The 15771-nt window shown below is 34.1% G+C and overlaps 1 protein-coding gene across 1 annotated transcript; it reads left to right on the forward strand.

The window, feature by feature from the left end:
• The first annotated feature begins 13228 nt into the window (after nucleotides 1-13228).
• On the forward strand, nucleotides 13229-15634 carry LOC143581295 (endoribonuclease Dicer homolog 1-like). Its single transcript, XM_077064122.1, has 5 exons — nucleotides 13229-13633; nucleotides 13821-13967; nucleotides 14213-14905; nucleotides 15107-15253; nucleotides 15356-15634. The coding sequence occupies exons 1-5, from the start codon at nucleotides 13229-13231 to the stop codon at nucleotides 15632-15634; spliced, it is 1671 nt and encodes a 556-aa protein (XP_076920237.1).
• Nucleotides 15635-15771: the final 137 nt, after the last annotated feature.

Consider the following 15771-nt stretch of genomic DNA (forward strand, 5'->3'; position numbering starts at 1 on the left):
CGAGACCGATATTTTCAGTACCGGTACCGATCTCATCGCTACTCAAGACTAAATTATTTTAATGCCAAAAGAATTATAAATTTAACTCATAAGGTTTAGGGTACAGTTTATGATATTGACTTTATCGGGTTGCTTGGCATCACCGTTGCAATTAAACTGGTTTCGGAACTTGGGAAATCGGTTTGGTGAAATTAACCGAATTAAATTGGAGGATGATGGATGATCGGCTTATAGTACATTCGGATAGTTTTGAAAGTACGGGTAAGTGATTATGTGGCACGCGAATTTTTTTGTGCTCTTGGTTTACGGCCCGAGCACCCTTGTTCTACATTAAGAAAACATAGGACTAAAACAAAGTTGCTCTAACTGGTCTGTTTTAAGAATAATCTTGATGACAATAACTAAAAGCAATGTCCCCGTAACCTAAGTATATTCGTTTTTCTTAGTAAAACCTTAGTTTTTTCTTCATTCGAGTATGACCGGTTTCGAAGTCCCAGTGAACCTTCCAACACATCTTTCTTTATGTTTTTGAAGTAGTTGGAGCTTTCATTATTTATCTTTTCACTTTTTTTTATATTGTTACATCCAATTGTCATACATCTACCCTAAAATATTCATTGTTTCGACTTCAATCGATTCTCTCTTATCCAATATACCTTTCACTTTTATTTATGTTCCCTTGTGAATGTTATATGAAATTTTTATTATAAAGATGGATAATTTTATAATTACATTAGACGAATTCCGACAAAATTAAGTAACTAGAGCTATAGGATAATAGTTTAGCGGACATATTATGTTAATCATCATGATTATTATTGATATTATGATGTTTAAATGAACTTAGTATATACATGATTATAGTTGAAATCTAGATTAAAAGTCGGGTTTAAACTAATAAGCAAATCTAGTCAACATTCAACAATACTACCTTTCTTTAATTACTATAATATTTGGCCGCATTACTTGCCGTTTGGCCCAAGAAATATTGACTAATAACTATCCTCTTATCCTCATATATATTATATGTTTGATCAGATATATTTTTTTTATTGTATCTAGTCAGCCATAGTAAATTGAACTATTGGAGTATTATTTACTTGATGACCAAGCACAAAACGACCTCAAGTTTTTATAAAATTTATAAGTAGGGCCGTCCAAATCGCTCGTCGCTCGAACTCGCTCGCCGCTTACCTGGAAAATGCTCAGAAAATGCTCGCTCATTTTTTCGCTCGATTGAAAACGAGCCGCTCTTCTCGGTTTGATTTGTAAACGAGCCAAGCAACGAGCAAAAGCTTGCTCGGTTCGGTTCGGCTCGAATATTTTTAATTTATTTTATATATAATTGTATATGAAAAAAATATATAAATATATAAACAAAACACATAAATATAAGCTTACAATTATTTTTATCCATTTAAATTTTTCATATTCCGTCAACTTTATTGTTTTATTTGTTCGATTCAAGATTTTAGAATACTAGAAGTTTGTTTACATTATCATTATATCTCACTTCAAACTTATTTTTAATAAAAATTTACAATATATTACACGTTTGTCTAAAAACTACTTATTTATTTATAAAATATTTTATTTACAACCTTCAGATTTGTTTATTATTGAAAATTTTAACGTGAAAAAGAAATAAATAATGCTCGAAATCGCTCGATGTTCGATCGAAAAATGTTCGATTCGATTTTGGCTCGTTTCGGTTTTCACTCGGTTCAAATTTCAGCTATTCGGTTCGGTTCGGTTGGAAACGAGCCAAACAACGAGCAAGCCTTCGCTCAATTCAATTCAGCTCGTGAACAGCCCTATTTGTAAGCAAAGTAATAATTTGTTGGGCTTTTCCACACATAATGATAAAAACTGTCTTGGGCTTTTATTAAGTGGACTAAAGCATCAATGAACAATGGAATGAAATAGAATTTTTATCAAGAAGTGAGTTTATTCATCTTGCCATCAAATTTAGGTGACTTGACTTGAAAATGATACGAGTTGATTTCAAAAAAAAAAAAAATTAACCTAATTTTATTGAACTTATAATGACAGACTATTTGAACAATCTTAACAGAGGAATCCAAAAAATAAAATAAAATTTAATATCAGATTGTCTAGATTAGTCGTTATTTATTTGGCTGTGTATATTGAAGCGGATCTGCTAGAAAGAAAGTTGTCGGGTTATTTAGCCAACTAAAATTTATAAGCGTTATGGGATATAGCTAGGTAGCTAGTTTTGCGATTATATCTACTTGGATTAGACGTCTGCACATGTGTTTATGTCGGCTGAAGTTTAGGCGCTTTGCACACATGTTGAATTATCGCTGGACAAAATGCGGGCCACAATCTGAATTAAATGATTGGGATTAGACTGCCCTGGCTTAGCCCGCTTATTCTATTTGGCTATTTGCGCGTTCTAATAAGTCTATTTTGGTAATTTTTCATTTGAAAAAATATATTGTTACGACCGAAAGATGTCACAAAATCATGACACTTTTTATGATGAATGCGAGTAAAGCTTTAGTGGACGACATGATATCGGTACCATTTGAAAGCTACATGACCAGACGAGTGAACAAACATTGCACAAAGTACAACCAGGAGAAGCATGACTGGTGAAAAGGGAAACAAAAAGTAGTTGACACCCTAAAAAATGAAAATATATATGGATATATAGGCTGAAAGGATACATGAGGAAATTAAAGGAAACACATGCATGCAATTTATTTGTGTAAGGCTGTAAACAGAGAGCAACGACTCTTATTAAGTGCATGGTAGTTGTATCTTATATTTATTAGAATTTAACACCACCCCATTAAACTTCAGGGCCCTTGCCTTCTTATTTTTGCTCCAATTTAAATATTCAAACAACAAATCTAATATATACACACACGTACATATATACATGCATACCATATACAGAGATCTCGCGCCTAACGAGTTGACACAGTTAAAAACATTATATGTTTAAACATGTTCAACCCGTTTATGATCACCTATTTAATCAATCATGTAAAATAGGTTATCACATCAGCATGACACGCTTAACCATTTAAGACTATTTATCGATGTGAAATACGTAGTTTTATAATATTATAAATAATTAGGTACATATATATTCTAAATTTCTAAAACTTACCGCATCTTTGAGTTCATGTTAAATAAACGTGTTCATGACCTGTTTAACACAACACTGATCACGTCTTACATATGTAGACCTATTTAATATAGAATTAACTTATTACACTTCACCATCTAAATTTTGATACCGTATGTAATATTTTGTGTATCACAATAAAAAGAATATATATATGTAAAAAAATAGCTTTTGAGTTTTAAAAGTGAGTTTAACTTATAGAAAGTAGCTTGTATATATATATATATATACACATGCCAATATAAATAAACCCTAACATCAAGAATAAGCAAACAACAATGGATCTCTCCATTAAACAACATGTAAAAATTCTAATAAGATATGGATATAACAAGTTCAAGATCGATTTAAACGTCGTTTTAATTATCCGTAGATCAACTTGCCTTTTTCAGGTCACCAGAGTTCGACCGTAGAAAGAACACAAGAGAATAAGAGATATATAACTCCACAAAACCATACTATTTAAAACACAATATTCAAACATATATGCTAAAACGTAAACTATATGTCTATATATAATGTTTATAAACACCACAACACACATCATGTAGTGGTTCAAAATCTATATATATATATGATATATCGATCAGCAAGATAAACAACTGATTCTGAATCATCAATCTATAGCAATTATATATACACGTACTAACCGATACAAATTCAAGCTCCAACTTATTTTTCTAGAGTTTTCTTTTGTTGTGTGAAGGGGTATGCACCCGCCTTAACATCGAGCGGGGCGGGTAAACCCACAAGATATAGATAAGAGGCTTGAAATCAGGATGTCATGAAGACACAAAGCCAAAACCTATGCGCGTGGCGCATATCACATATGCTCACGCATATCACATCTGTGCGTGGCGCATATCACATATGCTCACGCATATCACATCTGTGCGTGGCGCATATCACATATGCTCACGTATCACATATGCTCACGCATATCACATCTGCGCGTGGCGCATATCACATATGCTCACGCATATCACATCTGCGCGCAGTGGCGGACCCAAGATTTTTTGCCAATGGGGTCCCATATTTTCGGTGTTCAAATTTTTCGGGTCGGTCGTTGTTCAAGTCGGGTCGAGGCGAAGAACATAATAAAAAACAATATCATAATAAAACTTTCTTTTCAATCATCACTACCTGAACGGGTCAAAATGGGTCGGGTTGACACATAAACACTTTGTTTTCCCTTTCTTAAACATTTTTGAGATAGAACCTAGATCCACCCTTTCATAAGCATGTGTTGAAAACCATTAACTTAAACTAGTGAAAAATAAAACTGATATTTTAAAGTGTTTGAATGTTTCTAAAGAAAACCATGCATAAAGTTGAAAACAATGATATGTATTTTAGAGGTGTTTGAATGTTTCCAAAGTTATCATTGCAACATTAGCATTCAAATGATTGATTAACACTAAAAATTAACACAAAAAACCAAAAACTGAGCCTTGTAAGACTTGAACCCATGACCTTCCAAAGATAAAACAAGGGACTTTCCACCAGACCACATCAACATTAATAGTATGGGTTCCAAGTATTAAATCTTATGGGGTCCTCAAAAAATTTAATATACCGCTTCTAATAAATTTTTAAAAAACATTGGTGTCCCGGGACCCCGATCCACACTATGTGGGTCCGCCCCTGTCTGCGCGTGGCGCATATCACATATGCTCACGCATATCACATCTGCGCGTGAGAATAAAGAGAAGACCTCGCGCATCCCCAGGATAGGCGCATATCACATATGCACACAACCAACCACGTCCTTATCCAAATCAGGATAAGGACAACCATGATTGTGCTCATCAGACAACCTTCCAGAAGGTATCTTTTAAGGAATAAAGAATATGCTGATGTTGACAGCTGCCAATGAAGGGTGGACAACTCAGCAAAGCCCATGTGCCACCACGTGATGGCACATGGGTCAGGTGAAATACCTTGGTCAGAGAATAATCAATGAAAAAGCACCAGGTGTCCTAAGTACACGTGGCGCGAAGCAATAGGAGGAGGCCAAAAAGGCCCTAATTGGGTCTGAGCCAAATCATTGGAAACCCTAATACTATAAATATCACACCACCTCCACAGTTGGAGGCATGCAAGAAATATATTCTGAATCCTTTACTCATTTTCACATCTTGATTATCCTCTCCTACAATATCTTATTCTCACACCGGAGGGTTACCCCAAAGAGGACCCCTCTGTCCCTTTCTGAGGGGTAAGCTCACGGTGATGTTCGTTTTGTAGGTGGAAGAACTCGTATCTCGGAAAACCATCGGTGATATAGCACACTCGTACCCGAGGAACGTTGATCGTATACAAGTAAGTCGATCCACGCTTCTTCATTGTGCAATGGATTTGAACCGGTGGGAACACTTCGCTTCTCATACTGAAAACCCGTATGAGCCGGAGTTGGCATGGTTGTTGGCGATAGAGAGAAGTACTCTTGGTGGCCAGGAAAAGGCGCCGGCGGCAGCGCGGTGGAGGCAAAGAGGATGAAGAGGAGAGAGAGAATGATGTGAAAACGTATGATCATGGTTTTGGAGAATTTAGAAAGGAAGATGTATGGAAAGTTAAAGACCAAAGATAGAAAGGTAGGGTGTGGTGAAATGCCCACTTCTATACATTCTATTTGTAGGTTGTCACATTAGCTTTTCAACTTTTTTTTTCAAATAGGTTGTAAATTTAATTATGAAAATTTTGAATTTTAGTACTTGAACTAAAAGATTTGTTTGCTTATGCTTTAAGCAAGGGAAAATTTTCTTATTTAAACTTGGAGTTTTAGTTTGTGACTTTAATTGTTTGTAACCGAAAGTTTATGTAACCATTGCCAGCACTGCCAGTTTTAGGCCACTTGGTCAATCAAATCCATTTATATAGCCGGTAGGTTGATCGCTCGATACGACGAGAAACACTTAAAGGTTGTTAATAAGCCGAGCTAAGTTGAGCTACGGCTAGTTCGAGCTTGACTCAAACTTAATTCCGAGCTAACTCGGTTTGGCTCGAAATTTTTTAATTAAAAACTTCGTCATCGTCATTTATCATTAAATTGAGCTGGAATCTTGAGCTCAACTTGACTAAAAATCAAGCTAGCTCGCTTGACCCATTTTAGCTCGTCTTTACAAGTTATTTATTATAAGAGCTAAACTTATAATTATTTATTCTTGCCAAATGGCTAAGCATAAAATTTAGCTTAGTTAAATAGCCGAGTCTGTAAGTTACACGAGTTATTAAGTCTTATATGGTTCTTTCTAGAGTAGCTGTGGCATTTTCTTTCTTCATCAATGTGGGATAAAGAAACAATGAGTAGTGCTACAGCGTTTAACAAAAATATTGATTGTATGTTTTATATGATTTCACGATATGTTTTAACACTTGTAATTACTTAAACTCTGAAATTGTACACGTGTAAAATTATTATTATTTTTTTTCATAATTATTATAATATAGTATAGATAAAAACAACAATATTATTTTTATCAATCGTAATTTTCAATTTAATAACCTAAAGCAGTTAGTTTATAGACAGTAACATTTAATTGCAAATAATAATAGTTGTAAGATTACTATATATTTTCGTTTTCTAATCTTTGGTGATCAAGCAACACAAAGATGAATTGAAACACCTATTTTATTAAGGCTTTAACGTTGAGAAAATAAAGCTTTGAACATTGGGTTGAATGTAAATATGGTCAAAATTTTATTATTGCTTGTTAAAGAACAAAAATATATAGAACTTTATACATTTTTCAAATTGCATAATCGATTCAAGTGATTAATTACGCATAAATGAAATATTATTATTATATTAATCACCACACTTGAGTAGATGGTTGAAACCGGATAAATCGGTGGTTTATATATAGACTTGAAGGCTCCTCACATCACATCGATTATTATTTAAATGCGATATGTTTGACTTTGCCAACCGAAGTGGTTTCATAATCTTTTTCTTTTGCCTTTTCTTTTTCACATTTCCTTCCAAATTAGCATCACGGTTTCAAATAAAACGGCATGTAAACTTATTAATGATTCACTACTAAGGCTGAGGGGTGTGGGGCTTCAGGCCGCTCGCGCCCCCAGGCGCGAGCACCACACCACCGAGGCGCGAGAGGGGCGCGAGCACGGGAACCAAGGCGGGCGCAAGGCAGGTCGCGGGAAGGCTGAGGCGTAAAGGGACGTGGGAATGCGTGAAAGAGCCGTTGGGAGGAGAAATGAGCCGTTGGGCTTGGATATTTTTATTCACATAAAATCTGTTTTTCCTATATATAAACCTAAACCAATTACCACACCCAAAATCACATACCACACCCAAAATCACATAAAACAATTACCACAACTTCAAAAAAAACCCAAAATCAACCCATCTTCCAAACCTTTTTTTAAAAACATGGCTGGAAATTGGTACCCAAACCTAGAGGTTGAAAAGGTGTGCCAAGTGGGTTGAGCTGGTGGCGAGGATTTGGGCACGGTTTTCTTTAATAATACGTTCTTTAATAATACAAATTTATTTTATTTTTAGATATTAATGTTTTTTTTTAATGTGTGTTTTTTTTAATAATTTATGAGTTTTTTTTAATAATACGTTTTTTGAATATATTTATTAAAAAATTAAAAAAAAATCCGCTGGAGCCCCTGCTCGCGCCCCTCCACACCAGGGCCAGGGGCTCCAGCGGGGGCTCCAACACCCATCTTATCCAGTTTCTCTCTCTGCCACACGTCACAATATTATTGGCTGGAGCCCCCACTCGCGCCCCCGTTAGAGCCCCCCACACCCCTCAGCCTAAACAAACGAGTGTTACTGACACCCTGACAGACATAATCCGACACTTATTATCGATATAAACCACAAATAAAAAACATTATCAACAATCCAAATTTCATTGGTTTTTTTATTTAAAAAAATAACTTACTAGTTTGAGCCCCGTATCTAATTTATTATTTTTTTTCTTGTAGTAAATAAATGTTTAATTTCATCGAAAAAAAAATCAAAAGCAAATAAATGACTTCATGTTGGACCATACAGTCGAATTAAATGGGCCATGACCAATTGACCAGTATGTATATTAACATAAAAGGATAATGTTATTGGGCTATGAATCCAACTAAGACTATTCATGCACCAGAAAGCCAGTAGAATATGCTTGGAATGAGGCCATGACATATTCCAATCGTTTAATATTCAAGATACACAAAATTGGACTGCCAAAATAAGCGAACATGACTCAAAAACGAGTTGGCTGGTCTGCAACACGACCAAGGGGTGAACTCCCCGTCTCGCTACGTGGCGGGTTTAGAAAATCCAGAAAATTTGTTTTTTTTTACATATTTGACCCTGGACTTTATTTAAATACAATTATGACATAAAATACCTAAAATTGAGTTTGTAAAGTATTCCAATAGTATAGATGAACATAATTTGATAAAATTTAACATAAACAAAATGAATAAAAATCCAAAATGTTAAACGGGTCGGGTTTTGGGTTCGGAAAATAATGAATGTTATAGTGATGGTGATATATAACCCTTACTTGGTAGATACATTTACAACTAGCCTTTAAGACCGGTGTATTACACGAGATTTGTCAAATAATAAAATAAATAAAGTCCGTTATTTCATTTGTGATTCTCAAAATACTTATAAATTAATTTAATGTAGATTTAATGAAAAAAACAAACGATTAACGAAAAGTACTAAAATATCATGATTTTAATTAGGGGTGTGCACAAAACCGAAATAACCAAAAAAATCGAACCGAAAAAACCAAACCAAATTAGAAACCGACGGTTCGGTTTCGAACTTTAGCGAAAACTGAAATACCGGAATACCGGTTTTGGTTCTTTTTTTTTTGTTAAAAACCGAAAAAACCAAACCAAATCGAAACAGCAAAAAAAAATCAAAATAACCATAACATCTTAACTGTAACCATTAAAAGAAAATCTACTGATGAATATTTGTTTAGCTTTAACATATGGTTAATAACAAATATATTTGGTTTCAACATATGACTACTAAATATTGATACCGGTACTTTTAGTTTTGATTTTAAATCTATCTTTTGTTAGCTTTTAATAATATTTGAAGTTCAAATATTCAATATTCTATTAATCATTAGTTTAAATAAAAAAACAAATATCATGCCCAATTTCAATATATTGGGTCAAGTTTATTTTGGCCCAAAACGTTTTGCCTCGATTAGTAAAACCGGAAAAATCGCATCCAAAACCGAACCGAATCCCAAAACCGAAAAAACCGAACGGTTTTAAAAAGTTATAAAACCGAAAGTTTGGTTTTCGGTTCGGTTTAAGTCAAAAATCGCACTAAACCGCACCACACACACCCCTAATTTGAATGGAATCGTCGGGTGTTGATTTATAAGAAATTTAAAAAAGGTACTAAAGTTGTTTAGTTGGTCAAATATCGGGTATGAAAATAACACTTAATTTAATAATGAATATCCATACTATTATTACCCACTTGACAAAATGTTTTTGACCCTCGACCATGGATAGCTAAAAGTAATGAGATAAGAGATTAGAAATTAGAATAAATGTAGCATTGGCACATAAGTTTCAACATTTTCTTTTATTAGTATAGTAAGATAAAATAAGATAAGATGGTTAGTCAACTTGACAACTACATTCATTTATGTCCATCTACTTGACATAAATATCTAACCCCTAAACTTATGACCAACTACATTAGTTAATGCCAACTACCGTATAACCTCTTAATCCTATACACTATAATAAGATACTTAGGCTTAGACTCGAGATCCGACTCGGTTAATTCTAAACAAATAATACACATCTCGGCTCAGATCCAATGTCCTCAAAATATAAAATGAAACAAAGAAAAATATATTTCAAATTAGAGGACATATTATAATATATGTTTGATATTGAATTGAGATATATAGTTATATACATCTTTCAACAGAAGTTCTGTCGTACTTTTTGAAGAAAAACATTTTGACCTCTTAGTTATAGTCAAATGAAAAAATAACCTTTTAATGATCTTTTTAGCAAGAAGTTCTTGTTCCATCACTAATAGTGTTTGCATGTGCTGTTTGTGATAAAGCTTACATAATAATTTATCATGTGTGTTCTCATATTATCATGTAAAAAGGGATAAGATAAACGTGTAAAATAATCTATGGATTTAAAATTGTTCTTAACTTGTTACATTAAACTTTCAAAAATAAAATATATAAACATTCAAACATGTCACGAGAGTTTTTGCCATCATCGGAATAATACACTTCAAAAATCAATTTTGGTTTTTCCGTTTTCAATATCCATCTCTTTCACACTATGACAATCAACATGATCTTCATCTGCTTTCTATGCCAACATCAAATTATATGCTCCCCAACCAAAACAGAAACAGGGTTTTGTGGTTTTAAAATAAAATATATATATATATATATATAAACCCTCCAAAAGTTTTCATGAAGTTATGATGTTGATGATAAAGATGATCTTAATGAATAATGGATCAAGAACAGAGCTTCGGAAGCTACACAATAAAAAAATTCTTTGAGGTTTCTAGGTGATTCGTCATTTGAAATGATGTATCCTAAAATGATATGGCAGAGTCTGTTAGTGTTTGTAGGTGGTTTGGAGGTTTGTCAGGTGTTCCGTCATTTGAAATGACGGAAGTGAGCTAATTACCATGTGTTCCGTCATTTTCAAATGGCAGAACCCAACTATAATCCACCATTTGGACTGACGTATCCCTAACAAGAACCAGACTGCCCCTATATATTTGTTGGACTTTCGCCATTTGAAATGGCAATTATAAATAGTGACATACACTGAGTCAGTGACACTTCTGACGAGATCTTTTTGACACTGCTATTCACTCTTGCTATTTGAATGACAATAGTGAACATGACCGACATTGACACATCCAACAATACCTTTTTGATCCCACTGTTCACTCTTACCATTTGAAATGACAATAGTAAACAGTGATCGACACTTGCACATATGACAAGACTTTTCACCCTTTTAACCACAATGTTCACTCTTGGCATTTCAAATGTCAAGAGTGGAGTTAAGATTTTTTGTTTATTTTTTTAGTTTTATTTATTTTTAATTTTAATAATTCCTACTAACTTTTATTTTTTTAGTTTGTTAAAAATACATGTATTTTTGAAAACTGCTAATTTGAAAAACACACGTTTTATTAATATCTTTCATATATTAGACTTGAATTCAAAATCTTATTTTAAACCGAAGTCTTTGGGGTTTGACACTTCATTTTTAATTTTCTTGTTTAATAAATCCTAGCATTTTTAATTTTCCTGAGAACAATTTTTTTATTACCGCTAAAAAACCAAGGTTTTTTAAACTTTTTTTAATTTTTATTTCATAGGTACTAAAAAAGTAGTAATTTAGATAGAGTTTCGTCATTTCAAATGGCATGAGTGAACAATGTTCTCGTCTGACCGATTTGACTTGATGATGGCTGGTACTAGGCCTGTAAACGAACCGAACGTTCGGTGAACTGTTCGTGAATTGTTCGGCGGGAAGTTTATTTATGTTCGTTTATTTAATAAACGAACGAACATGAACAAAAAGTTTGTGTTCGTTTAATTAAACGAACGAACATGAACACAAGTTCCGTTCGTTCATTTATGTTCGTGAACGTTCGTTTATGTTCGTTTATTTATGTTCCTTTATGTCTGTTTATTTATGTTTGTTTATGTAGTAATAAAAAATAATTAAATATCATTTAGATGATCATCTAAGTTATATATGTTAATTTGTGTTCATTTAAGTGTTTTCATTTATATTCGTTTATGTTTGTTTGTGTTCATATATGTTTATTTATCTTTGTTCAGTTATATTCGTTTAGATTTAAAAAAAACGAACTTAAACGAACACAAATGTTCATTTTTTAAATAAACGAGCATGAACATAAGTATTTGTTCAATTAAGTGTTCGTGTTCGTTTAAAGTTAAATGAACGAACACGAACATGCCCTTGTTCATGTTCGTTCAATTCGGTTACATGTTTTCATTATTCACATTGCTGAATACATCGGTCTTAATCTCTACGCTCTTCCGATTTCATTTGTGTTCGTGAACCGTTCGTGAACACATTAATTTCCTTAATGAACGAACACGAACATAAAATCTCGTTCGGTAAGTGTTCGTGAACCGTTCGTGAACACATTATTTCTTAACGAACGAACAAGAACAAGGCATTGTTCATGTTCGTTCAGTTCGTTTACAGCCCTAGCTGATACAGTGATACATCTTTCACGTGACCACATTATTCACTCTTGGCATTTCAAATGACAAGAGTCAGTAATATTTTTAACAGTGGAATGATGTAGATGCAAACCTTTTCCAAATCTCATGGAGGATATCAAAGCATGGTGAAACATCATGGAGGAGATGATTTTTAAGAAAACGGTTTTGGCATTAAAACTTACGGTCGGGCGGATTCGTCTTGAAATCTGATCACGGGTGAGGTCAAACATATAACACGTGGCATAACATTAGTGGCTAGCAAAAACTCACCGCACGAACCCAAATGTCACGGCTCCGTGAGTTCAGTTTCAGTGAATCATTATTGGAAAGTTTTAGAAATTTGGACTAAAAGGGTTTCTCTCATTTGACCAATTTTGGAAATGTTCCCTTAAATTAATGACTCTGGTTCAAACTTAAGTTAAGGCAGTTGGAATCTAACTTTAAAACGTCATGTTGCCATAAGTAGAAATATTTCTATAAAGTTAGTTTCTTGACTTTTTATTAACTTATAGAAAGTGTTATCATCACTCTCTGTGACCATGAAGTACGGATACATGGGTAACCAGGTAAAACTAAAAGTAAAAGCCAAATATATTGGGCAGCAACATATACACTAGTATACTACACTAATACACCTTCTAATTTAATATTTCAAACAGCCATAAAAATATGATATATATTCAAAAGACCTAGCCAAGAGACTGGATATTACAAATTACATAACACTTAGGTGTCTCATTCTTTCAACTTATATATATTGATCTCTACTACTAAGACTTTAATGTTACAAAGTCCGAAAGTTGTAGCCATGGAAGAAGAACAAGTCATTTATTCTCTTCAAGGCCTTCATTTTGTAGAAGAACAACAAGAAAAAAAGCATGAAGAGAGACCAATACCACCACCGAGCCTGACCGAGGTGGAAGAAATAATCGGCTACCATTTTAAAAACAAGGAGTTGTTAAGAGAAGCATTCACTCATGGTTCTTGCAAAGAAGAAAATTCTTTTTCATATGAGCGGCTCGAGTATCTTGGTGACTCGGTTTTGAACCACTTGATCGCGAAGCTACATTTTACTTTGTACAAGAAAATGTCGCCTGGTGAGTTGACTCGGCTGCGAGCTGCCAATGTTGACACCGAGGCACTAGCTCGAGCAGCTTTGAAATGCAATTTGCATAGTTATATCCGACACCGGAAGCCTCTTCTCAACGGAAAGGTAACTTTAGGTTTAGTTTCTCATAATCATAAGATTTGTTGGTGGATTGTTTAAAAATTTAGGGTTTTCTTTTTAGTTTTTATTCCACAATTTATGAGATAATGCCCAAATATTTTTGTTACTTTTATCCCACGATCAGATTGCAAATATGGTTAAATTTACATGAATAAATTTGTCAAACGTACAGATTCAAGAATTTATCAACGAGATTGTGGAGTACCCGTTACACTCTTATGGTATGATCGATCCACCTAAAGTTCTTGCGGATGTTATCGAGTCAGTGATTGGTGCAGTCTTTGTTGATACTGATTATTCGATGGAAGATACTTGGAAGGTAACATAATGCATTTTATTTCAATACTAGTTGTGAGGACCCACGCGTCACACCAGGACCGTAAAAGTATATTCAAAACATAAAGTAAAATTTTGTTAATTTTGAATATTGATTATGTGAGAGGATTTAATTTTGCTAATTAATAGGGGGAGGGGGGGATGTGGGTCTTATACTTATACTTACATGATTAATTTGTTGGAACACTTTGTGTAATTTGATGTGGATTTTGAACTCGGGTTTTATAGGTTGTGAACCGGTTGTTACACCCCTTGATCACTCCCGAAAATTTGATGAAAAATCCAGTGGCAAAGCTCAATGAAGTATGCAACAAATTTGGACTGAAACCACATACTAAAGATCTATGGACCAAAACCGGGCAAATTGAGATCTATGTAAAAGCTGAGTTGATCGGGAAAGGAGAATACAAGTTAAAAAAGATTGTAGCTATAAACCGAGCAGCCGATGATGCATACAATAACCTTTTTGAAAAAGTTGGTAACAAAGAAACCGTTAAACCACACTTGAATTGTTCTACAAAACATGCAAAAAGAAAAGAAAGAAAAGAGTTGGCAACCATTGAAGAACAACAAGAAAAGAAGAATACTGAAGAGCGGTTGCAACCACGAAGCCTGACAGAGGTGGAAGAAATCATCGGCTATGAATTTAAAAACAAGGAGTTGTTAATGGAAGCGTTCATTCATGCTTCGACCAAAGGAGATTATGATTGTTTATCATATGAGCGGCTCGAGTATCTTGGTGACTCAGTTTTGAACCACTTGATCGCGAAGCTTCATTTTACTAAATACAAAAGGATGTCGCCTGGTGAGTTGACTCAGCTACGAGCCACTAATGTTGACACTGAGGCACTGGCTCGAGTTGCTTTGAAATACAATTTGCACAGTTATCTTCGGCATCAGACTCCTCAACTCGACGAACAGGTGAATTTAGGTTTACTTTCTCAAGATCATCATATTGTTAGTTTAGAAAAGCTAAGATTTGTTGGTGAAGGTTTTAAATGCTAAATCAATTGATTTAGCATTACTTTTGTTTTTATTTTAAATTTTAGGAGGTAATGCACAAGTATTTTTGTTACTTTTATCATGTGATCTTATTGTATATATATTTGTCAAAACATACAGATTCAAGAATTTATCAGGGGGATTGTGGAGTACCCATCACACTCGCATGGTTTAATCGATCCACCTAAAGTTCTTGCAGATATTATGGAGTCACTAATCGGTGCCATCTTTCTTGATACAAATTTCTCGATGGATGACACATGGAAGGTAACATAATGCACTTGATTTCATATATTATGTTCTCGTTGACAACATTTTGGTGTAACCATTTGCATAATTTGTTGTTGACAATGAACTCGCGTTTAACAGATTGTGGATCGTTTGTTACACCCCTTGATCACCCCGGGAAACTTGATAAGGAATCCCGTGGCAAAGTTCTATGAGGCGTGTCAGAAAATCGGATTGAAACCACATGCCAAGGATCTATGGAGCAAAACCGGGCGGATTGAGATCTATATAGACGATGAGTTGACCGGGAAAGGAGAATACAAGTTGAAAAAGATGGTAGCTATGAACCGAGCTGCCGATGATGCGTACAAGAACTTTTTTGAAAGTGTTGGTAACAAAGATAGTGCTATTGGGGCTTAATCAACTATTGCCAATTATTGTACAATGCAACCAATCAATCAAAGTGTGAAAGTGAAATTGTATTTGAATGTTGAAACCATATCACTAGTTAACTTTTCTTTAAAAAGAATCATATAGTTAAAAAAAAAAAAAAGATT

The sequence above is a fragment of the Bidens hawaiensis genome, unplaced genomic scaffold, assembly GCF_021521415.1.
Source record: "Bidens hawaiensis isolate Kalapana, Puna unplaced genomic scaffold, B.hawaiensis_p1.1 tig00030851_1, whole genome shotgun sequence".
NCBI classification, from domain to species: Eukaryota; Viridiplantae; Streptophyta; class Magnoliopsida; order Asterales; family Asteraceae; genus Bidens; species Bidens hawaiensis.

Bases quoted from the DNA above. Each gene is read 5' to 3' on its own strand.
- LOC143581295 (XM_077064122.1), top strand. From the start codon at position 13,229: ATGGAAGAAGAACAAGTCATTTATTCTCTTCAAGGCCTTCATTTTGTA. The intron at 13,634-13,820 runs GTAACTTTAGGT...TCAAACGTACAG, and splicing joins AGCCTCTTCTCAACGGAAAG to ATTCAAGAATTTATCAACGA. The intron at 13,968-14,212 runs GTAACATAATGC...CGGGTTTTATAG, and splicing joins CGATGGAAGATACTTGGAAG to GTTGTGAACCGGTTGTTACA.